This window comes from Hipposideros armiger, unplaced genomic scaffold, assembly GCF_001890085.2.
Source record: "Hipposideros armiger isolate ML-2016 unplaced genomic scaffold, ASM189008v1 scaffold_5, whole genome shotgun sequence".
Lineage (NCBI taxonomy): Eukaryota > Metazoa > Chordata > Mammalia > Chiroptera > Hipposideridae > Hipposideros > Hipposideros armiger.
The window spans coordinates 2,869,365-2,892,998 of NW_017731355.1; the positions used below are offsets into that span (position 1 = coordinate 2,869,365).

The 23,634-nt window shown below is 41.5% G+C and overlaps 1 protein-coding gene across 1 annotated transcript in view; it reads right to left on the bottom strand.

The window, feature by feature from the left end:
• DAAM1 (dishevelled associated activator of morphogenesis 1) overlaps positions 1–23,634 on the bottom strand; it is a 173,058-nt gene that overhangs the window by 33,863 nt on the left and 115,561 nt on the right. Inside the window, exons 5-18 of the mRNA XM_019646065.1 lie at positions 22,850–22,944; positions 20,578–20,911; positions 19,773–19,883; positions 19,548–19,651; positions 19,170–19,236; positions 18,739–18,856; positions 18,173–18,311; positions 17,830–17,888; positions 14,488–14,675; positions 13,677–13,973; positions 13,275–13,382; positions 6,931–6,960; positions 5,044–5,150; positions 2,506–2,569 (exon numbers count right to left, since the gene is read on the bottom strand). Of these exons, the coding sequence (XP_019501610.1) occupies positions 2,506–2,569; positions 5,044–5,150; positions 6,931–6,960; positions 13,275–13,382; positions 13,677–13,973; positions 14,488–14,675; positions 17,830–17,888; positions 18,173–18,311; positions 18,739–18,856; positions 19,170–19,236; positions 19,548–19,651; positions 19,773–19,883; positions 20,578–20,911; positions 22,850–22,944 (1,821 nt within the window). The remainder of the gene's footprint in view (positions 1–2,505; positions 2,570–5,043; positions 5,151–6,930; positions 6,961–13,274; positions 13,383–13,676; positions 13,974–14,487; positions 14,676–17,829; positions 17,889–18,172; positions 18,312–18,738; positions 18,857–19,169; positions 19,237–19,547; positions 19,652–19,772; positions 19,884–20,577; positions 20,912–22,849; positions 22,945–23,634) is intronic.

A 23,634-nucleotide genomic window follows, 5' to 3' on the forward strand; every position in this document is an offset into this window, starting at 1 on the left:
GTCCTCCACAACTAGACTGAAGAACAAAACAACAGCAACTTGTCTGTTCCCCTTCCCCCAATTCCCCAGTAAAAATCTTTAAAAAAATAAAATAAAATAAAATAAGGCCCATTCGATTGCCTAGTCCTAGCTGCAGTACCATCGTCACTCCTGGGCTGTGGATAGCAGCCCTGGACCTGGGAAGACGTATCCAGATTGTTGTAGTCATTCTGGTGACAATCACTGTCTCATGAACATGTTTGCCAGAATGCCCTGGTGGCAAAGCCCCAAACGTAAGTGGAAGAATTAAGCCAAGTGGGCATGGGTAAACCGCATGGTGGGAAAGCTGTATCCCAGCATCAAGGTCTCCACCGTACAGGCCCTGTGTGGCTCTAGGTTCTGGGACACCCAAGGCTCTTGAGTCAATTAAGGGCAAACACCACATTACGGCCAGACAAGGCCACGGAAGGGCAACATCAGCGAAGGTTGCAACCGCCACGAATGAAAACCAACTGGCTCTGGAAACACCTATAGTCATCATGAGAAAAGCTCTGCTTATAAGAAAAAAAATAAATTAGTTCCTGTGTCCTTTACACACAGAGCTGAAGAAACCACTTTATGGTGTAGTTCTGCCAGAGTCCTTCTGTTTTGCATTTAAAAGAAAAGAAGTTGAAAATCAGAGTGAGAACAATACTTGAAGTATTGGATTTGCATTTCATTAGCTCCCCATATGGAGTGCAGAACGTCTTGCTTTTGAAATTGTATATATTTATGCTCTTCAACCTCCCAGAGGCTGTCTGGACTAAACACTAGCTCTAATTCATAACAATTTTGGTTTCTGTTAATGTGGCCCACAAAGAGACTTGAGCCTTTAATGGATAGTACTTAGGAAAATCTACCTGTCAACATACCGCCTTGCACGTGGCCGGCTGGAGCAGACAAAGAAACTACCTCTGAGGAAAGAGGAGAAGGCTATGCTGCCCTCCGGGATGGTTCCATAGGTTGCCGAGTTCTTAGTATCATCTGTCATCCACAGAATGAGTTGCTAATCTCTGTAATTTAAGGACCCAACCAGTTCTAACCTTTTAATTGCTTTTAAAGCTTGGCAGTGTTCTGGTGTGCTGGAGGGTGGCAACTTGTGAGACATCCACTTCAACTTTCTCTACCAGGCAGGAAACAAACTGGCCATTTAAAAACAGTATTTAACTCTACCTTGCTCTACTCAAGTATTTCAAAAATTTGCCAAGAGAATTGGAACATCCAGGAGTAATTACAATAAGTTAGGGATGGATGGCTAGATCTTAGCTCTGCTTCAGTGGATGTAAGCCAAATCCTCCTACTTTAAAGTAGCTTTTTTGTGGTTTACTACACCCTGGCTGCCATGTTAAGTGAGCATCTGGAAAAAAAGAATGGCAGAACACTTCATAAAAGTGTATGTTAGGTGGGTTCATTTTGCAATATAAACTGACTTCCAAGTTTCTTTCTCTCTCTTTTTTTTGGAAGGGAGAGGTCTGTTTTAGGGAATAAAGCAGAGTGAATTTCAAATCGCCACATATTGCCTACAGACATGCAGAAAAGTTTTTGCTCAATCTGCTTAGGGCCTCTGCCACTCTCTTCTCAAGTGTGGGGGAGGCAGAGTCCCTGGTGGCCTGGAGCTTCTGATTCAAGCTCACATCTTCCAGCTACTCTCTTTCTAGGAGCTGAAAGGGACCCTGGCCACTCATTGTGAGCACATAAAAAGGACATGTGCCTCCTCCCCTGCTTGGCCCCTGGGACAGAAAGGGCTTTCTTTCCGATGGCCTGCTCAGCTCCAGGCGAGGCTGTGGCAGGTGCCCCTGACTAAAGGGTCCACTAACTTTTGCAGTGTGGGGCTAAGGAAGAGCTTTGAAGGATTACCAAACACTACAAACATAGGCATTCATCAAAATACCCCTTATGGAATATGCCGCCAGCTTGCACTGTGGTGGAATGTGGTGGAATGACTGCATTGCCCGGAATTAAATTCCTAGCCAGCAAGATAAGAAGCAGAGAGGGTTGCCATCCTTTAGGAATGAAATAAGCAGAAAAGAAGCAAGATAGTCCATGTGGAAAGGTAAGAAATCTTGACATCAACTTGGAAATGTTCCTATTTATTGTCTTTATGCACAAAATTAGTCTCCAAGTCCTATTCAGGGTTTCTTAGTCTCTCTCAGCTCTGCCTCTCATTAAGTCTCATCTGGACAACAGAAAGAGCCTCCTACCTGAGCTGCCTCTGTTTCCAGCTCTTGACCCCTCCCAACCTATCCTGTAAACCCTTGAGAGATAAAACTTGGAATCTTATAAAAACAAAATGTTCTCCTCCGGAACAAACTGCACCAATATCCGATCCCGTGGGCACATAAACAGGCCACAAACTGAGCAGCTACCACATGCAGCCATCCTGCCAGGTAATGGTTTCACAAGCCCACTGCAAGGCTACCATTGTATTATCTCCATTTTATAGATGAGGAAGGTATGGCTGGTTCCGGGGCTGACTCATGCCCTTACCAAGACACCAGGCACGGATCGCAGCCTCTCCTTCCTGGTCTCGTTCAATCTACGTGGTAACTGTCTGCAGCAATTACAGGGCTCTCTTTAATAGCTATGCTTATACTCCTCCACCTGCTGCACACCTCCTTGGAATTGCCTTTCCACCTGCTGCACACCTCCTTGGAACTGCCTCTGTCCTCCCTGCCCACGTAACTGTTATTACCCTTCGAGGCCCACTTTCCTGGTAAAAACCCTGCTGGTGTCACTCTCACTTGGCTGAGCTCCTGTCTCCTTCCAGTCAGACCAGTCCAAGCTCTGAATTGTTCACAAGTCGTATCGCCTCTGTCATCTTTCTTCTCCAATCAGCCACGAGCTTCCAAAGGCAGCAGTGCTACCATAAGTCTGGGTATGTCCTGTGGCACCCAGCATACTGCCAGGCAAATACAGGCAGCAAAGTGGTATCTCTTTAAGAAAAAAAGTACCAAACACTTTCACAGGGCTCTTCCCTGCTGTATGCCCCTAGCACCTTCGGTGGGTAGTAATGCAGTGCCAACGAAAAGGGGAGAATGAAAGCATGGTAAACTGCTCACTGGTTCAAAAAAACTAAACAAATTTAAATTAAACCTGCTTAATTTCTTTTACCTTTACCACAGCACATATAACGTGTCAGCCCTGTTCTTTCCTGACCAAGAGAGTTAAAACTATTGACCCCTGAGCAGAAAAGCATGTGCTAATGATTCCTCTGTGGGCGAGAAGGTTTTAGAACCTGATCAATAATGCCCAATTACCATAAGGTCGACTGAGACTCAAAATTACTTTGTTATGCACACTACGCTTTTTATTGATGTGCAGTGTCATAACACTTATTTATTAAATTGAATTTTTTAATAGATAATCTAACAGATATGAGGCAAGTTCTAGAACTGTCTTCCAGAGAGAGTTTAGACACATTCAAGTTCTAACTCACCTTGGGCTCCGACACTTTTGAGGTAAGAAGGGAATTACATACCACAAATATGAAATAATTCCTTCAATTAAGGGCTGGGAAATTTGCCAGAAGGAGATATAACCTTATCTATAACTAGTGTAATTACCCTGGTGGCACCTAGTACCGAGAATAATCTGTCTGCTAGGAACTGGGTCATGGTTTTTAGTCCTATGAGCACTTAAATACTATAGAAATTCAAAGTGATAGCTCTCTTTGTCAAGTTGTTTTAAAGTGTCCCTTTGGATTGCAAAAGCACAAAATATAGGGAGAAATTCTAGGATTAAAAAAAAACAAACACAAAACTTCCCAAATTTTAATTTAATCTTGCTATTAAACAACGTTATTTATGAAAAGAAAGTCTAACAAAATAGATTATATATACTACAGAAGGAAAATACGTAGACTTTCAAATTCCTTTCATTGGTGTCTTCCTCAGCCTGTGTTCCGGGAGCAAATGTGGGGATAAATACAGGGCCTGGTCATTGACATAGTTTCCATTCTTCCACAGGCAGAAATGAAATGCTAACAGGGGGTTCATGTTACCTTAGTAGATGTATTAAAATTCAGGGATCTCACTAAGCTTCAATTTCTCTTTCAGTACAAGAAACATTTGCTCCCTAAAGTAATATATATCTGGCTAACAATCAAGCTTCCATGCTGAAAACCTAGCAGCAGCTCTTTGTGTTAAAAGAAACTTACTCTAAGATCATCTAAAAACTAAGGACTGCTACTTTCCCTCTTTACTCCCCCTGAAAGAGAAGTCACCTGACACCAGCCTCAATGCAAATACAACATTCCCTTCCAGAATGTAGCCAATGTGACTTACACTGAAAGCCTCAAAGTTCAAGGTTCTTTACATCCTTATTCACCGCAGAAGCATTGGGTATCTTCGCCTAAAGTGAAAGTCCCTTTTAGAGAAAAGCAGAAACTAGATCCAGAAAAGCTCCTTGAAATGCCCAACACAACCTGACACACTGCCTGAAGCTACGATCAGATTCCAAGCTTCCTTTCTTCTTTTCAAGTTCCAAGGCTGGGATGGTTCACTAATTATAAGAAAGATTTCTGAACAGGGCTAAGCTGGATAAATTAGCATTTCAGTGAGGTTGGAGATTTACATGGCCTTTTAGTCATAAAAATTTTCAGAAAAAAGCATGTAATCATATAACCTTGAAGTATAAAAGGGTGACTATAGAAAGCAAAAACAAAAGAGGCTTCATTGTTGGTCCTGATTCTGTGACAGTGTTACTCAACAACCAAAATCTGGAGCCAAAAGTATGCGAGTACGTCCATTTTACAGGCTCTCTGGGAAACACACACACACAATTGATGTGGGATGTTCTGCTATTTAAATTTAGAAGTTTGTGGAAATTAAGCTCTAAGAAAGTAGGCAACCGGCTCTGATATATTCCAGTAGGGAAAGTAAGTGCTGACAGTCATCCTCACATCAGACAGAAGAGCGTCTGAAGAACCGTATCTCAGCCGAAAAGAATCAGTACAAACATGTGGTTTGGAGCCACATGATAGAGAAGTTGGTCCCACCAGAAATGTTTATTCAACATCAACAATACCTTGATAGAAGGATGTTGCAATTCTGAGCTCTCCGACCATCAATCACCGAAAGCTCTTTGACTTTAAGTTTGGAACTCAGTGTGTCATCGATGGCGTCTGCTTCTTTCTATAATGAGCATGAAAGAAATCCATCAACGTCAAACAGGGACATTCCGACTTCAGACACATACTTTTCCTTTATATTTTCTGTTTACTTACACACACACACACACACACACACACACAGTTAAGATGGTGAGGGGGACAGTGTAGGGAGGTGGAGGAATTGAAACAAAGACTAAAATCTAGTTGACAATAGGGAAATAATAAGAAAAGCTGACCACCCACATTTGAAAAACCATTATTTGGAAGAATAAAGTGCTTCTAAGTTGAAGATGCTAAGAGTGCATAAATTATCAGTGAGTGCCCTCCTTTTGTCCCCCAAATCCCTATGGATAGCAGACAGAAGTGTCACTTTGAATGAAGCTCAGCTGAGACCTGCCAATGCCCGTCCAGCCATTTGCAGTGCACATTCACCCCAGGGCCATTTTCAGCCTGAGCACTCAAAACTCTGAATAAAGACTCCCAAAGGTCTGCATGTGCAGCAGGAAGCTCCCAAGCCCAGATGGTACCTTTCATTACCCTGGAGACTGACGGACAACTGGGGGGGGGGGGATGCAGTTCAAGGCATTAGTTCAATTACTTGAGTTAACGATGAAACACTACTTGCATAGTTTGCTGCTGTACAGAAAGCTGCAAACAATGATAGCCAGTCATGACTTATGGTGGGAAAGACATAAAACAATTACATATATTTATGTATGTAATACCATTTGAGTAAACTGGACATCAAGGTGAAAACAGACTAACTTGATAAACAGCAAGTTTGATTTCATTAGAGGGCAGGATCAATTTTTAAAATAGATCATGGTATTTTTAAAATGTCAGGAAACGACCTGGCCGAGTGGCTCAGTTGATTAAGAGTTCGCTTAGGAGCGCGAGCTCTGAGCAACAGACAGGGCTGCCGGTTCAATTCCCACATGGGCCAGTGACACTGTGCCCGAGCTGAGCTGTCTGTGAGCTGCCAACAGGTGGCAGGATGGCTCAGCTGGTGTAACAAGATTGCCTGTTCGATGGTGGGTTACGCCCACCCGCAACTAAGACCGAACTCGGCACCTTGAGCTGAGCTGCTGCCCAGATGGCTCAGTGGATAGAGTGTGCGCTGTTAACAGTAAGGCTGCTGGTTTGACTCCCGCATGGGATGGTGGCTATGCCCACCCGCAACTAGGATTGAACACAGCACCTCGAGCTGAGCTGCCGACAGGGAGCTGGATGGCTCAGTGGCTAGAGCATGCGCTCTTAACAACAAGGCTGCTGGTTCGACTCCCGCATGGGATGGTGGCTATGCCCACCCGCAACTAAGATTGAACACAGCACCTTGAGCTTAGAGGCCATGAGCTGCAGACAGGAAGCCAGATGGCGACTGGCACCCTCTACAACGAAGATTGAAGAACAACTTGGCTGGTCCCCTCCCCAATTCCCAAACACTGTTACCCTCCCCCAATTCCCAAACACTGTTACCCTCCCCCAATTCCCCAAAATCTTAAAAAAAAATAAAAATAAAAATGTAAGGAAACCAAAGAGCTCTGGAACTGTACAACAGTTTAGGAAAGAAAGACAAGGTGGAGTTTACAATAAGAAGCACACATGATCAAACTTTTCACTGTCTCTCGTCATGCTGAGCTTGACGTACCTTTAAATATTCAGTTAAGAGTTGAAACCCAACATGGAATTACCTGGGCATTATATTACTCTGTCTGAACAATATGGGATAACGAAGACATTTAGAGCTTACAGAGAGCCCAGGAGTTTCTAGTAAAGCAAGGTTTAGGTAGTAGCTCACTTACCTGCTTGGAGTTGCTGTGCACAAAGAAATCCTACAGCCATGGCAGAGGCATGGAAAAGGCAAATCAGATACATGCAGTTCAGAAACCACAGCAACACATGGGGGAAAGTCATGGAGATTAGTGACATAGGGTAAGTAAGAGATGATTTATGTCTGTAGGAGCAGCGATGGAAGTTAATGAAGACGAGAGGGCTGGCTGAAAATGCAGACAAGAGCGTGATACTGAGCATTCAGGGTAGAGAGAAGACGGCACATGCGGAACCCAATTTTCCCTGTTGGCAAATCAAGTTTAGAAAAGGACTTAAAACACCCCAGAAAGACTCAAGCTGTAAAAGGAACAAATCTTCTTTGAAAGGACCATTGGGCGGCATTTATTCAACATGATGATTTTCACTTGCAGCAAAAAAATATGTCAATTCCATCCACTTGAGATTACTTCCATTGCTGTGTACTATCATACATGTATTTGTGGAGTGGACATAATCTCCTGTCTTCTTGTGTCACGAGGAAGAATTACAAAAAGGCAAAAGACTAGTTCAGCAACATAGGTCAGTAATATTAACCCTCAGCACCCCTTCAGAGTCCAAATAATGCCTGTGAGCGCTATAGGTAGGTATGAGGAAAAAGACAGAACATGCAACTAAGAGACAATAAGAGATTCATGTGGTGTTCAGCCATTGGTGGCCTTATCCCAACTGCCTTGGGGCTGTCATGCATACAAAAGTCAAAAGCCTCTTCCTGAAATAATCTCTAGAAAAGACTTGCAGCAAAGAAGAAAAAGAAGAAGAAGTAATTGACATGTTATGAGAAAGCTACAGCTTTCTTTGCATATTTTTGCCATGAGGGAATAAATACAACTTCAGGGTGCAAAGCACACCCCAGCTTTCAGCCCACGACTTGCACAACCAGTATTTGCTCAGCAAATTCCTTAAGGCCTCATTGGTCCTGGCAGCGCTGCCAAGGCCAATTTTACACAGATGAGCTGTTTCATATCACTCCTCTAAGTAGGAAACAAAATGTGTCCTCCCCTAGCTCCACCCATACAAGGAGGGATTGCAAGAATGAATGCCTTTTCCAGAATGGCATTTAAAAAATAAATTGATGTCAGTTTTCTTTTGTCCTTGTAACTGTCAGTTTCTCTACGCTGAAACTCCATAGGACCCTTTCCCTGTAAAAAGCAGTTTCTCCTTGCAAGGGCAGAAAAAAACGATGATGAAGTGAACTCCATGAGGTCTTACCCTACTTTTCTCTTTTAAAGAGACAAGTTGCTTGCTGAATTTAGATCTGGCTCTCACTGTCTGAACTTCAAAAAAGAAACTTCTATGACGTTCTCTGGCATCTCATTTTCCGTTAAGTTCCCACCATCAAGACATGGAGATTTCTGACCTGTGTACTGTAGTGGACTGTGGAATCAGGCAGCTATCAATAACTAGGTGTGTGGCTTGACACTCAGTCTATCTGAAAAATGGGGTCAACAACTGGATTATTACTGATTAAATATGATCATGCATGTGAAGAATTTGGTACAGTACCTGACACATGGCTGTGAGCAAAATACTTGGAAGCTATCACAGAATTATTTTTCAGTCCCTACTGTTCTGAGCTGAAGAACACTTGGTCAAGATCTCCCATTTGTTACCAGCAGCAACAGTAAGTGTAACAGTGAATAGCTGAGTCATGTATTTTATCTTTTCAGAGGTGAGGATGAGGAATGCCGGGACAGTTTGGTTAAGGTGAGAATGAGAACTGTCATGGGAGAATTTGGTTAGTGTTAGCTTTCCCATTTCCCCTTCTTTAAGAGACCTTTAATCATCACATTTTAAATAAAATCACAAAGTTTATTAGATGGGGCATGATAAAAATATCAACGCTTCCAGGCCCACTTCAAATAAGTTAATATTCCTTTTGAAACCTAAATTCTTTACTAATTGGCTTGGGCAAAACATGACGAGAATCATCTATATTAGGCGCTACATAACAGGATGGCTCATTTTTCCAGATGATTTCTGGTGTAGGCTTTTGAGCTTGGAATATAAATAGGATGTTGGGACTTGCATTTTCAGGAACTAGTGCCGATAGATTCCTATAGATAGGGTTCCATGAAATGAAATGATGACTCAATGCTTCATAGATAATAATAAGACTCATATGAATGGTTCTTAATCTTTTTAAGGTTGAGATCCCTTTGTAAATCTGATAAAAGCTGGGAATTCTGTTCCAGAAAAATGCATACACTAATATTTATATAAAACTCTGCATTTGATTAACTCTTACCATGCAGTCCAGTTATAGAACCTCTTCTTTATACTTTAGTCCTGAGAAAAACCATCATTCACAATTTTCTCTTGGCCTTCATGTGCCATAGTTAAGGACCAAGATTATTGAAACAAATATCCTGAATCGAATGATTTTTTTAATGTGAAAACTAGATATACAGAATACTGAAAAACATAAAGGAATTAAAAAGGAATATTCTCTGATTTATAAAAATCAGAAGATACCACTGAATGTTCCAAAAGGGACTCCAAGGATGACCTGTGTATTGCCTATGAGCAGGAGAGATCACGTTTTGGAGTCTGGGATAGCAGTAATCCTTTGTTCTCTAAATCCACGCAGAGAGGCTTTGAAATGTTATTCTATGTGCTGATAATAGGGCCCATAAGAAGGGGTGTCCTCGGGCAAAGAGAAGAGGGGGAGGAATGGAGATAGTGAGCTGTTAATTTATTGCTACAAAGATAGGACTCCCTTTAGGTAAATGTCAAGTTCATTTCCTTCCTCCAACTGCATGGGTAGGGAGAATGAATTTATAATATCTCAAGGTAAAAATTTCCCATAAAACCAAGTTAATATTGTTTGGTTGTCTGAAATAGAATTATTATACAATGGGCTACTTTATGTAATAAGTCTTTTGTGGTTGGCCTGGAAATCATGTATAATATAGTTTTAATGAGAAAAAGGGGTTTTGATACTCAAGAAATTGACTTTCAAATGAACTTTTGGAAATATGAGCAGGGGAATGACTGGACGCTATTAAATTCCATTTCATGTGGCACATAAGCTTACATAATCTGCTCTCCACACCTTTGATATCCTCACTGAAAAAAACCACGAATAGGAATGATCTTGTTCTTAAAGCTGGAGTTAAAGAAAATCCTTTATAAAGCCTGACTTTTGTAGTGAATTAAACCATGGCAGAGGAACAAAGTGAAACTGAGAATTAAGCCACTTGTATACCTGACTGTGCCTCCTGTTTGGACACTGAATACACACTAAACCACATTTTTATTATCTTCACTAGAAATCATACTCACTTCGTAGAACTGATGTGAAGATTAAATTTAAAAATAAGTATAAGAGCTTGAGAACTAAACTTTAGGGTTGATAAGACTGGAAACTGTACATATCACACTCAGTACCAAAACTGATTATCAATTTAGAATATCATCTTTTAGTCTATCTCATGGTTATTTACAGATTTTCCTCATCTCTGCTTTTATATTATAATTTGCATTGTAGGCTTATGCAATACTTTAATACACTTGCATCATTTGAAGTACTTCATATACAAAGCAGACAGTATAAATATTTGTTTTTAATGATACAATATGTCTCAAATCAATGGGGCATATCTCTTTGTATGTGTGTGGGTGTGTACACATATTTATATAAAATCTCTCCTGCATGTCATTAATCAGCATTCACCTAAATTATACTAAACTGATACAGAGTAAAAAAATCTTACTCTGTGTAGCGTTCCTGTTGCACTCATGCAGATAATGGCATGCATGCGCTCCTTCGCCTCTCTGAGAAATTCACGTGGCCAAACAACTGTCCGAAGTCCAGAGAGTTTGACCAGGATTTTATAACTCTGGAGGCAAGAAAGCAGAGATGGCATAGAAAAAATAGGTTCCCAGTGTCCATTTGGGAGTGGAAAAGAGAGCAGTTTAGGTGTGATAATTATATAGTGCATAGCCAAGACTAAATGAAAATGCACAGGTCTGTGGCATAGTCATCAGCTATGAGATGAGGGGACATTCAATGACAGGCACCCCATGTCATTTGCTCTGTCCTACATATTCCTACTAGAATGTCTGTATCTCGATTTTCTGTCTCAACATTCAGTAAGTTCAACTACATGACTCAAATTTCCTTCATATGGGAAATAGACTTATGGTTTAAAAGTTCTCATCTCAAATTCTTGCACCAAGAGGGGAAACATACTTGAATCAAGCAGAGCAGGTGTGTTGAAATTTTTCTCCAGGAAGTGCTATTGAAAATGTAACAAATGATTCTACTTCCAGTCTACTTAGTGTTAAGTACAACTGAAATATTCCGGTCTATCCTGACTGGAATGACTGCTGATTACTTAAACAGTAATTGGTTGCTAGGAGACAATTACTGAATTGCCAAGCTTTCTGCAACCCTGTCTCCCAGGGCTCTTGAGAATTGTCCACATATTTGTCCCAGAGCATTTTGGCAGCATCCTTTTGCACCTTCTGCTGAAAGTCAGTTAATTACAAGTCTTGTAAACTTGGGTCTTTCAACCACCTGCCTTCATAATAAATGCAACCCACATGCTCAGACTCGAATAGCATCATTTGGAATAACTGCTGTTTTTCCTTCCTTTAATTTACTTCTCTAAGCTCCCAAACCTTTACCTTCGGCAACCAAAATGGACTAGCATTAGTGTCTGAAACTGAAGCAGGAAACCAATGGGATGTGTAATGAGGTCAGAAGATTACTTGAATCTATCAGAAAGTTTGCTAAAATATCCTAAGACTTCATGTTGAGGCCCAGAGGACAGCTTCCTGGGGCAAAGAGAGAGGTGGTCCAGCTAATTGGGAATGAATGTGGTCTGAGCACCTGCTGTATATGAGGGCTCTGAACACACCCTTTGTTTGTACTTGGAAAGATAAAGTGTCTTGCTTCCTACTGGACGTCTAACCTTCTGTTCTTCATTTTCCTTTAATGGTGTGTACAACACTGCACAAGTCTGCCTCTATACTTATGTGTGGCCCCAGCTGATGGCTCCTGTTTTCGGGTCATGCTGCCATCACAGGCAACCGCTTGTGTTTTTGTACTTTTCTAAAATCAAATAGAATGCACTGCAGAGAAGCTTCCCTTCTAAGTGAAAATATTTTGGCTAAAGGAATATTACGTTTCCTTTTCAATTTCAGATATATCACAAGGCCATTTTGAAGACCCCTAGTCTTTTGTTAGTCCCCCAGCCTCAGTCTGTCTTCTTTCTTGGTACTTGACAGTTCTGTTGTGAGATACTCTTTCTTAGGAAGCAGGCCAAGCCTAAGCAGGCTAGAAAGTCTGCTGCCTGTCTGAGGATGCCCCACCCTGGGCATGATTCACGCCGGAGTTCAGGGCCTCTCAGCAAAGCCCAAGGAAAGCCCCTGTGCAGATGCCCGGGGACTCAGTTTTTCCCTTCCCAGGTCTCTGATTGACAGTTTGGGACCCCACTCCACCTTTTCCTTGTTCTTCGCAAACTCTCTGAATCTAGCAACCTTGCTGCAACCTCTTTTGGTCCACCCTTAAGAGGCTCTACTAAGATGGGCTCTCGAGGAGTGATAGGCACCATACAGACGTGACCAGGGCTCACAACGTGACACTGACTGCTCGGCCACGTCAGCAAGCATCAAATTGTATGTTCTCGTAACTATCACGAAAGCTTTGCTCACTTTCAGAAGCTTCTCTGGTCCTATCTGCATCCTTGCCACCTGCGCCCTTGCTCAGCCTTCCTAGCCCCACTTCGGAGTCGATCATGTTCATGACACACAGTAAAAACTCCTCTCCAGGTGCCAGCTAGCTGCCAAATCATAGTAATTTTACCATGCCTCCCCTCCCCCCATACTTCTAAAGTTTCCATCTATTTGAAAAAAGCAGTCCACTTCTGACAATAACATATTTAAAGTCAGATAAACTAAAATGACTTCAGAAATAAACACTATGAGGTGACAATACAAGTTAGGTAACTCCCCTACTAACATTTTCTCCTGGTGACCTATTTTGACTAAGCATAGTGATAATAATATACAGAGCCTTCACTAATGGAGACAAGGTCTTGGACACACACCAGCATATGAAGATTACTAACAAGGAGAGTGTATGTCTTCAACATGTTCACACACACACACATTCTCTCCCCCCCCTCCCCCACAGGCCCTTGGACACACGTGTGGATGCATACACCATGCTGCTTTGCAGGAACACGCCAGGGTAGACCAAACAGCCTAGAACGAAGATGCCTATCATATCAAGGTTATGGCAGATGGCCCAGGGATTAGGCACAAGAACATGCTTTTCCTCCTATAGCATCTGGAGGGCACATGCTGTTACCTGCTGTCTTTGGTAAGCAGAGAAAGTTCGTTCCAGGTCTTCAAGATCTAGAATTTTGAAGACCTTCGTATCATCAATTTCGGTCCATACTGTTCCTTCCAGTTTGTTCTGCAAACATCAAGTTAAGTAAGTGTTAGAGTTTACAGATATACACAAAAAGAACAGACGTGGTAATTTACTTTTGAAAATGCTGCTATTCCCAATTTTTCATTCCACCAGATGCTCAAACAACGTGTCCTTTATTTCTGAAGCTTTGTCACTTAAATATCTGAGCTGGTGAGAACCCTGAGTCCACACTAGCAAATGAAATCGCTTAGCGGCCAGGGCTGCTTCCCCGTCTGTGACAGCACAGTGAGCCGGGAATACCATCCAGTGGAGGGGAAATTGGAACAAATGGCTTACCTCGGGCAGCTTGGACCAGTTGAAGGATTTCAGGGCATTGGTGGGCTGAGGAATGTTTTTCTTCTTGAGTGCCAGGCCCAGAGGAGCACCAGGAGGTGGCATGGTTCCCCCCAAGGGAGGAGGCCCTGGGGGAGGAGGAGGACCACCGGGAGGGAGAGGAGGGGGTGGAGGAGGAAGCATTCCACCTGGCAGAGGTGGGGGTGGTGGGGGAGGGTGAGATCCTGGTGAAGAGGAAGGAAAGGGCCCCCCTGGGGCTCCCGGTGAGGGTCCACCTGGGATGGAAGCACAGACAGCCCTCTGAAAAGATAAAAACAGGAAAAGAGAAGATCAATGAAAGACATAAATTCATTGGACGACTTTTCGAGTCTGGAACTTTGCTTAAATTGTACATTACAGAGAAATTCACACTTCTGAGACTGTGACTTTAAAGGGGCAGTAAGTGAAACAGACCTTCTGGGCCTTTGGGGACTCTGCTGGGTCAGACCTTTGTATTTGGCTTATCTGCAAAGCGTTTGCATGTCTCTCACTTCTTGTACCATTGTACAGTTTGGTTTTCATGAAATCAGTTTTCATCGTAAGAAACTAATATGGTTTCCCTTGCTCTTATTAGGGGATCTGTATTTAAAAACGCACACCCCAAACTGCCTCTGCTGCGTAACCTACACGGTTGCAGAGGGAGCCTGTCCCACAGCCACTGTGACGGGTCACGAGGCATTTTAGGTTTTATTCCCCCAGCCTGAAGCTGGGACTTGAAGGACTGAGGGGCTTCAGGATGAGTGGGGACGGAAGATGGGGTGCGCGTGGCCCTCACCCTGCTGAGCTCGTGCAGCTGCGCAGTGAGGTCTGCCACTTGCTGCTTAACTTGCTTGTGCTCAGTGGTCTCCTTTTCCAGCTTCTCTTTCATTTTATTTAAGGTCTGCATCATCTCCTCCTTCTCTTGGGTCTTGGCGTCACATTCTCTCTCTTTCTTTTCCAGTTTCTGTTGTAGCTCATTGTGCTCTGTGCATGAAAACAATCAGACATGAAAACCGGACTCTTCAAAGCTGAAGCGTCTCCTCTGAAAAGCAAACTGACTGAGGACTGGGAGGCTCTTTATTATTAGGTAAATACTATCCCTCTTCTCTACCAAGGGGAGCGAACTCACGGGGTTCGTGCTTGGAGAAGGCTTCGGATGAACAACTTTATTAACCGTGACATTTTGTAAAAGTCGGAAGAAGAAGCCCTTATGGTCACAGGTCTAAAGACGGAGCACCAGTGTGAGCAGCTGCTTGTGGAGGAGAATGGTGCTTGTTAGGTACTTAATTCAGAATCCTGTCACAGAAATAGCCCTGTGGCTATATGGGGGAAAAGGAATATTAAAAAGGCCTCTTTTCACAAATTAGGAATGAGAAGGAGAGGAGTCCAGTGTTTGTTAGCTAGGTTTGCTGGCTCGTGTCCGACTCGCAGAGGAGCTGAGAGGGAGGGCTTTGCACTGTGAAGAAATCTGCTGCCAGACCGAGTGTGTGTCCAGCACAGGGCCATTTCTCCCATTCCCCCTCAGAAGGCTACTTGGGCTGGATGCATTTATACTTCCGGCAAACATTCTTGAAACTCATGAAAGCAAACGTTACCATCTCATCATTAAATATCTTTAGGGCATTAGTATTGGCTGAGCATGAGAATTGCCATAATATAAAGAGGAAAAATATTAGCTCCTCAATGCCGCTATATGGAACAAAGCATCCAATTTAGCATAATGTTTATTTACGTTGCCAATATGCCTGCTGATTCTAGCACTGACGAAAGGGATGAGCTTTGGAAAAGAGGACTAATGAAGTTTAGGCTGCAGATCTTTATTTCAAATACTTGGCCCCAATTCCTAGTCTTTTTATATCAACAAACCCACTGGAGATATAACCCACTGGGGCAGAGCTATACAGAGTTGGTCTCTATGTCTGAATTTAATAACACATTTAAAAATTTGCTTTCTCTGTCTCTTACTTTCTGTCTTCTGAGTCCTCCAAAATCAGAATTTGCAGAGAAGGGTTCAAGGCATTAAAATCCTTAGATTTTACCCGCCTTGGAGTTAAGATAACCATTAATTAACCCACTTTCACCATTCTGTTCAGTCAGAAACACATCTAAAAACTCCCTCACTCGGTCCCCTTTTCCTTCTTCCATCTCCATTTCATTCCTCTTCGACAGCTTTAAGACATGACTTCCTATCATCAGTCATTAGCCTCTGACAAACCTGGCCTTGCTTCAGACCACCTGAGAGATTTTAACATTTCAGGACATTCAGACCCCATTCTAGGAAGTCTCTTCTGTAAGTTGTAGGGCAGGGCTCAGGGATTTGGGTTTACAAATGTTCCTTAGATGATTCTGATGTAATGCCAGGTTTGGGACGCTCCACCCTAAAGGAGTCTCTCCACAAATGGCATCCACTTATCATCTATTTGCTAAGCTTTTATTCTGCACTTTTCTGGGTGTGCTGCACTAAAGAGAAGTCTCCACAGATATTCTCTACCTTTCAGGTCCATAGAAACTTCCCGTCTCCTCACAGCCTCCACCCTCTGACTAATTCATCAGCATGTGCCCTCTTTAATACAACTTGGCTATCACAAGCTTCCAGAAAAGAATTAGTTTTATCTACTATATCTCCATTTTTTTAACTTTACCCTTGACCTCACTTTAAGACATCCTGTTCCTCCTCCTAGCCTTGGCCATTTTCTCTTGTATCACCTAAGCTGTCTATAGTCTATAAAAATCCCTGTCATTTATTGTGCAACTAGCATGTGCCAGAAACTATGCTGAAGTCCTTATATTTGCTTTATCGTTTAATCTTCACCACAACCTGTGATGTAGGTTAAATCTTCATTTTACAGAGGAGGCTGGAGGAGAAGAGAACATGACTTAGCCTGTCCACACAGTAAGTCAGGGGCAGAGCCAAGGCTCAGACCCAGAGCCCAGTTCAGTGCCTGATAAACACAGGCCCTCAATAAATACCCGCTGAATAAATGACCGAATGGCTCCAAAGCATACGTCCTAAGTTCTGTTCTCAACTTGCATACCTAAGTCTTCATCCTCTAAGGGTGGTGTGTCCCTCAAATATTACTCATTGACTATTTTCTCTTTGGTGTAATCTCTCTTTACCTTAACTTTTAGTCAGGGTTTCTATTCTTTCTATAGCAGTTTCTGGAAATTATTTATAAAAATGTATGGGCAACCTTACTTTTTTGAGAGCAATTGTAATTGCTCTCAAATTGTAATTTTGAGAGCAGTGTAACATGACAGTACTTCACATCTGGTATTTCCTGGTATCAGTGGTGGCCCTGCTTTTCTACTCAATGGAAAGCAACAAATGTGACAAGAGGAAAGGAAACGCTTCAGCATCTCTCGGCCCTTCTTTCAACACAATAAATATTGGGGTGAGTGCTCTTGTATTTCACTGGCTGTGACTGAATAACTTGGACAAGGAACAGGAAGTCGGTGAACCAGCATAGAGAAAGAGCAGTGGCTGGGAGTATGATTGTTTTCTCAAATGGGGCCAACTTTAATTTGCTGGTATTTTGTAGGAGGGGAGAAAGTTATATCCATTTTGTGAGTAGCTGGCACAGTGATGGGCACGAATGACCCTCTTGGTCATTCGATGCTGAGTATTAATATCAAAGACATCCAAACACTCCCTAATAGCTGGCCTGTTAATGTTTCATAACACATATTATACAATCATTAGTGAGTCTCTGCATGATTTCTCTTTATATAAGAGGTGCCAAATTAAGGTCATGTGAAGAACTGGGCTTCTGAAACCAAGTGGCCTGTGTTTCTCTTTTAGAATTCTGGGTAATCCCTGGTGTTCCTTATTACTTTTCTTAAAACCCAGTGTGCTGTAAAGAGCTGTTATGGAGTGGGGGATGAGTTGGGATGGTTAGTGGTTAGGAAAATTTGAATTAATGAATACTGAACAGAAAAAGCAACAAGCTTTTTCAAAAAATTTACATGATTATTATAAAAGGATAAAATATTGGGGAAGCAGCATGACAACTAAAATAGCTTGATTCAAGAAAAACCAGTGCTAGGTGCCCTTAAGACATAGAAAAAGAAAGACTGTTTGACACACAAAATTCAATACGAGACATCAATGAAAATTTCTTGTCAGGGCCTCATCACTTACCTTTTCTCATTTTTTCTGCTTGTTCTTTCCACTGTTTAACTTCATTTTCATTAACCAACCTGTGTAACAGAGGAGTGTTCATTACAGAAAACATAAAAGGCCCACTGCTAAAGGCACTCCTCTCTGGGTATAAAAATAGCCTACTTCAGAGAAAACCCCCGCCATGCTTGAGCCCCCTTTAAACCCAGATGTTACTTAGGTACATGACATGTGGATACATAGGACCTCACATTTGACCTCTAGAACATTTAGGTTCTCCCAGCTGCTATTTTGCAGTAAAATAAAGTAAATGTCTTACACCGTCACTACTACCTTACAGGCAGCAGAATAAGAAGAAACTTACATTCGCACAACATTCTTAATATTAAAGTTTTCCAAAGGTGTGGAGTCAGGGTCCTGTCCTTTGTCATTCTGGATAACTATTTGCTGAATAATTCTGTCGAGTAGGAGCCAGTACTGAACAGTGTTGCCGCTTCTCTTGTCTAAAAAAAAAGAGAAAGAATGGGGGGGAAACACTTCAAGTTATTTCTAAACAGGATGAATAGTTTTCAACAGTGGTCACCTGAAGAGCCAGCCACAGAACCAGAGAGATGTTTGTAATATCTGCACCCGTGTTGCCCCAAGTTTCTGGGATGCTGACATGTGATGATCACTTATTTGATTGAGAGGCACTTTCTACCACTTTATAAATGTGTTGTAAGGCATCTATTTATTTTTAAAATCCAAGTAAGTGACAATTCATTTAGTTGTGAGGACTTCACAATACTCCTTAGGCTGAAGGGAGAGAGGCACACTGGGCTGTCACAAAACCAACCTGGGCTACACCCAGCCTAGTCACCATGGTTCGGAAGACACAGCCCTGTGGACGATGTCCAAACATTCTAAAATAAGCGTCACAGACATACTCACAAGGCATCTGAAGGCAGTGGTGTAGGATGGACATAAAGTGAGGGTAAGCTTCGCTGTGGGTCAGCCTCTTCCTGGTCAGCTCGAACATCTGAGTCGCACTTTTTGTGTCTATGTGAACCTATTTCACATGAAAAAGAAATTGAGGTCAAACACCCATGTTCCTCAATTCCCATAATGCAAGGTAAGCAAACCTCAGGCACACAGAGGCTCATCCTGCCACTTAGATAGCAAAATGTTGGGTTGTCGGAAAAGTCATGACACATTTTTGCAACGAAAAACAGAAAAACTATGTCATGACTTTTCCGACAACCCACTAGAACTTTGATTTTGCTTTTAGGTTACACTGGTCCATGTCAACTCTCTGACAGCATTACAGTAGGGAAATTCCATGGGCGGATGAGTCAAATTAGAATAATTGTATACATACGTACCAGTTCAAATCTTTTGGCAAATTCTAGCTCATCTTCATTTCGGAGCATTTCAAAAAAATCTAAATGCCTGCAAGACAAGTCAAGAGAAGCTATGAAAAGTAGAACATCCTATGAACACAGGCACATAGAAATCAGGACACTAATACTAAACCCTAGAATATGGATTCAGATTGAGTGCCGAAACCCCCACTGCGTTCTCTACACAATATGCTGCTTCTTTCATTAAGAAAGTCTTAATATACAAAAACATCATTAGCCGAACTAACATTCTGCTACAAGCTCCTTATGCTACAGACAGGTCACAAGTGGTTCACACACTGGCACTACCTTCATGGAAAACGCACGAACTACATCTCAGGTCACAACGGTATGACTTACCTATCTAAGGTTGAATTTTCATGTTCCCTTAATTTATCTATTACAGGTTGAATTCCTAACATCAGAAATTCATAGCGCAGATGAAGTCTAAAGTCCAAACTTTCCTGAAAGTAAAAGGGTGATAAAATAATAATTTATGCTTTAGAGACTGCAGTCAGTAATATTTTAAAAAATTATTTTGTAATAATGTATGTTTTAACTTGTGCTACAGAAGAAGGTCCTTACCACGCCTGCCCCTTGGCTCAGCACGGCGTTGATGAAAGACATGATGGCCGTCTTGAGACTCACTTCATCGCGATACCGCCCCGTGCTTTTATCCAAGTCATTAATTAACGTCTGCCAAGGATGCAGGTATAAATCATTACCTGAATTATTACTAACCTTACACTCATTTTATTACTTTTTTTAACATTCAGGAATTAATTTTTAAAATCTTGTGTTTAGTCAGAACTGCATTGATCCATAGAAAGCCACTTTTTCCCCCTTAAGATTAGGCCTAAAAACTCTATTTTCAAAATTCTTAATATCATATGTGTATATATATATATATATATATATATATATATATATAATACACATATACATATATATAATATATATTCATATTTGCATGAATACTAAGTACAAAAGACTGTGCTTTGTTAACTCTGCATGCTTTTTATATTTGAGCATAAATATGGTGACATAATCTCACTATTTATACTGACCCTAAATCAAGAATGGCAACCTGTGAAATTTTCAGGAAACACTCCATTTAGTGGATTCAAAAGATGTGTGCTATATAATGTGTCGAAAGCAGTGCCCCATTTTCAAGGTCAGTAAATCTAACACCCCAGACTGATCAACTACTGAAAGTACACTCTACTCTGTGGTACTAAAACTTAAGAGGAAGGAAATGCTTGGAGTCACAGTGTGAGCAATCTCCCGGGGGGGGGGGGGGAATCTCATCACCTTCTGTGCCTTCCCTGCTTGGAGCCAGCAAGGGCGCCTGTCAGGGGGCGAATGAAAAGTGGTGAGGGAGCACACCCACCTGAAAGCGGGTTCTCTCGCTGGCGTACTTCTGATAGTGCAGCATGGCCTGCAGAACCTTCTTATGGCCCCCGGGAACCAGGCACACGGCGCCCAAGATTTCCAGCACAGCCACCTTTGTTTTAATATTCTCTGTGCTCAGACTCTGAGCAATTACATTTATACTCTCAGAATGAGCCAGGACGTGAGCCCGGCCTTGAGAGTTGTTCATTAGCGCTTTTATACATCCGATGAGCGAGGTATGTATTCGAGACTCCGAGGTCTCGTAGTCCATGGTCTTTAGAAAGTTGAGAATACATGACAGGCCATCCAAGTCGATGAATCTGGTTACAAACCTGTCCGGAGAAGGTGAAAATGGGTCAGACTTAAGTCTCTTTGGAATTTTGTAACAGCCCTTAATGGAAATGATTGAAGGGGCAGGAGAGAGGAAGACCATGTAGTCCCTAAAGTGCCAGGAGGCTTACACTGAGGAAGTCTTCTTAACTCCTGGCCTCTTCCTCGGCATGGACCCAGTGCTCAGGTCTAACCAGAAGTGTGAAAAAAATCTCCTTTTGAGGTAAACAGATCTCAACTGACACAAAGAACCAATTAACAGATCATATAACCACAGAATATCAGGAACAAAAAGGCACTGAGAATAATTGTCTCAGGTTCAGTCATCTGTTGATTCTGCATTATTGTAGCATCCAGCTCCCATACACCTGTATGCGTCAACTACTGACCAGGCCCCACCTCAATGAAGGTCCAAGAGCACCCTTACACTCCAGGGTATTTGCTTATCAATCAAATGATAATCCGTATCCCTAAAGTTTTGTAGCAAAACCCTTCTTTTTTATGACATGCTACATGGAATTCCAATACATAAAACAAATAAAAGCAATACTTTATCACCATACACTAAATTTTATTGATATTTATAGCACTTTTTTTTATTGTAAAGTCAATCAACAAGAATAATTCACAATGCACATCTGCATGTTAAGTCTCTGAAAAGTTCACTAGCAATTTAACCTGTTTATCTGACTACTCCAGAAATTTCCAAACTTACTTAGCCTTGCATACCCGTTAACATCTGAGGATGCAGAAAACACACACAGAAACCCTCATCTAGTCAGCATAGGCTAGAAAAAAACCTATTGTACAACTGCATAGGACTCTTGGTGTATCAGTAGGTTTTTCTTAGCATTTTATAGTCAAATAAAGGAAGGGAATCTTCACTTTCCAGCCTTTCACCCAACCACATGACCCAGATATGACCAAGCTGGTTAAACCAGTTAATTTCATTCATAGCACCTATGGCTAATGAAATGTCCCTGTAGGTCCAACATCCCACCACACCTTAGAGGCATTTCTGGAAGATGAAGATGTGGGACGCAGTGGAAGCTGACTGTTCATCCTCCTTTTAGTAAGTTTTATTGAGATATAACTCACATGCCATAAAACTCACTTTCAAATATACAATTTAGTGATTTCTAACCTATGCACAGGGTTGTGTAACCATTGCCACTATGTGATTTTAGAGCACTTTTTCAATTTAATCACTCCCAAAAGACTATCTTCCCTCTCCCCAAACCCAGGGAACCATTAATCTTTCTGTCTCTATGAATGGCCTTTTCTGGATATTTCATATAAACGGAATCATACAATATGTGGTTCTTTGTGTCTGGCTTCTTTTCACTTTGCATAAACATTTTCAAGCCCTATCCTGTTGGAGTATGTGTCAGTACTCCATTTCGTTTTATGGCCGAAGGATATCCCACTGCATGGTATATTGCATTTTACTTACCCATTCATCATTTGATAGAATGTGGGTTGTTTCTACTTTTTGGCTATTAAGAATAATGCTGATATGAATATTTGCATACAAGTTTTTTGGAGGACATGTTTTCATTTCCCTTGGCTATATACCAAGGAGTAGAATTGTTGGGTCCTACGGCAACACTATATTTAACATTCTGAGGAACTGTCCAACTGTTTTTCCAAAATGGCTGCACCATTTTACATTCCCAACAGCAATGAATGAAGGTTGCAATTTCTCCACACCACCTGCTAATTTGTCTTTTTTTTTTTTCATTTTAGCCACCTAATAGCTGCAGGCATACCTTTTAATTGAAGGAAATCAATTCATTGAAAGTTCAGTGATTAAAGTATTTCATCCATGGTTCAATTGCATGCTTTTAAGAGTTCCTCAAAAGTTTGGGAAGGGTAGAAAAGGAGTAAAAGAAAGAAAAAGAAAAGAGACAAGTAGTCCCCACTACTCAGGAAAAAATTACCTCATTGGTTTTGTCCTTAGTGCTGTCTTCAAACTCTCTATAGTTTTACTTCTCTCCTCTTCTTCTTCCTTCTCTAAAGCCAGCAGAGATTTTCTCTATGCAAAGGAAACTGAAGTTACTTCTTCCAATTCTATGTTTTAATTATAGTACAAGCAAGACAACCCACAGATTACATGCCAGTATCACTTTTAATACAAATAATCAATAAATCTATAACTAAGATTTACTACAAGCCAGAATGCAGAGCAAAAGCACCAAGAATTCTACAAATGTGTTATTTCTACTAAAAGCTCTTTCAAATTTTAAGTAAAACTTTTAAGGAAATGTTTGGAAACCTTAATAGAGATGAAGTTGTCCAAATGTTTGTATAATGCTCTATACATGCACTCTGAGGAGGATATTACTACTTCATATTTAATAGAAAGAAGGTTGAATCTGTAGTTAATTATAGCATTCTGGCAATTAAAGTTAATATAATAAGATTACCACACTATCAAGCCAAGGCAATTCCCTCACCCATCTTTCCCACTCCGCAGCCGAAAAGTGTAATCTTTTACACTTTTTGTCACATCAAATTATTTTTTAAGAGAAACAATTGGATCTGATACTAAGATGGACAATTCCTTCAGAGTAAATGTTTAAGTTTTAGAAATGACCCAACATCTTTGGGAAATCAGGATATGGCGAGGGAGGGAAGAAAAGAGGCGGGGGGGAAGGAAGGGAGGGAGGAAAGAAGAAGCTTAGGGGTAAAATGCTTGTAAGGTGGATGCAGCCATACTAAGGGC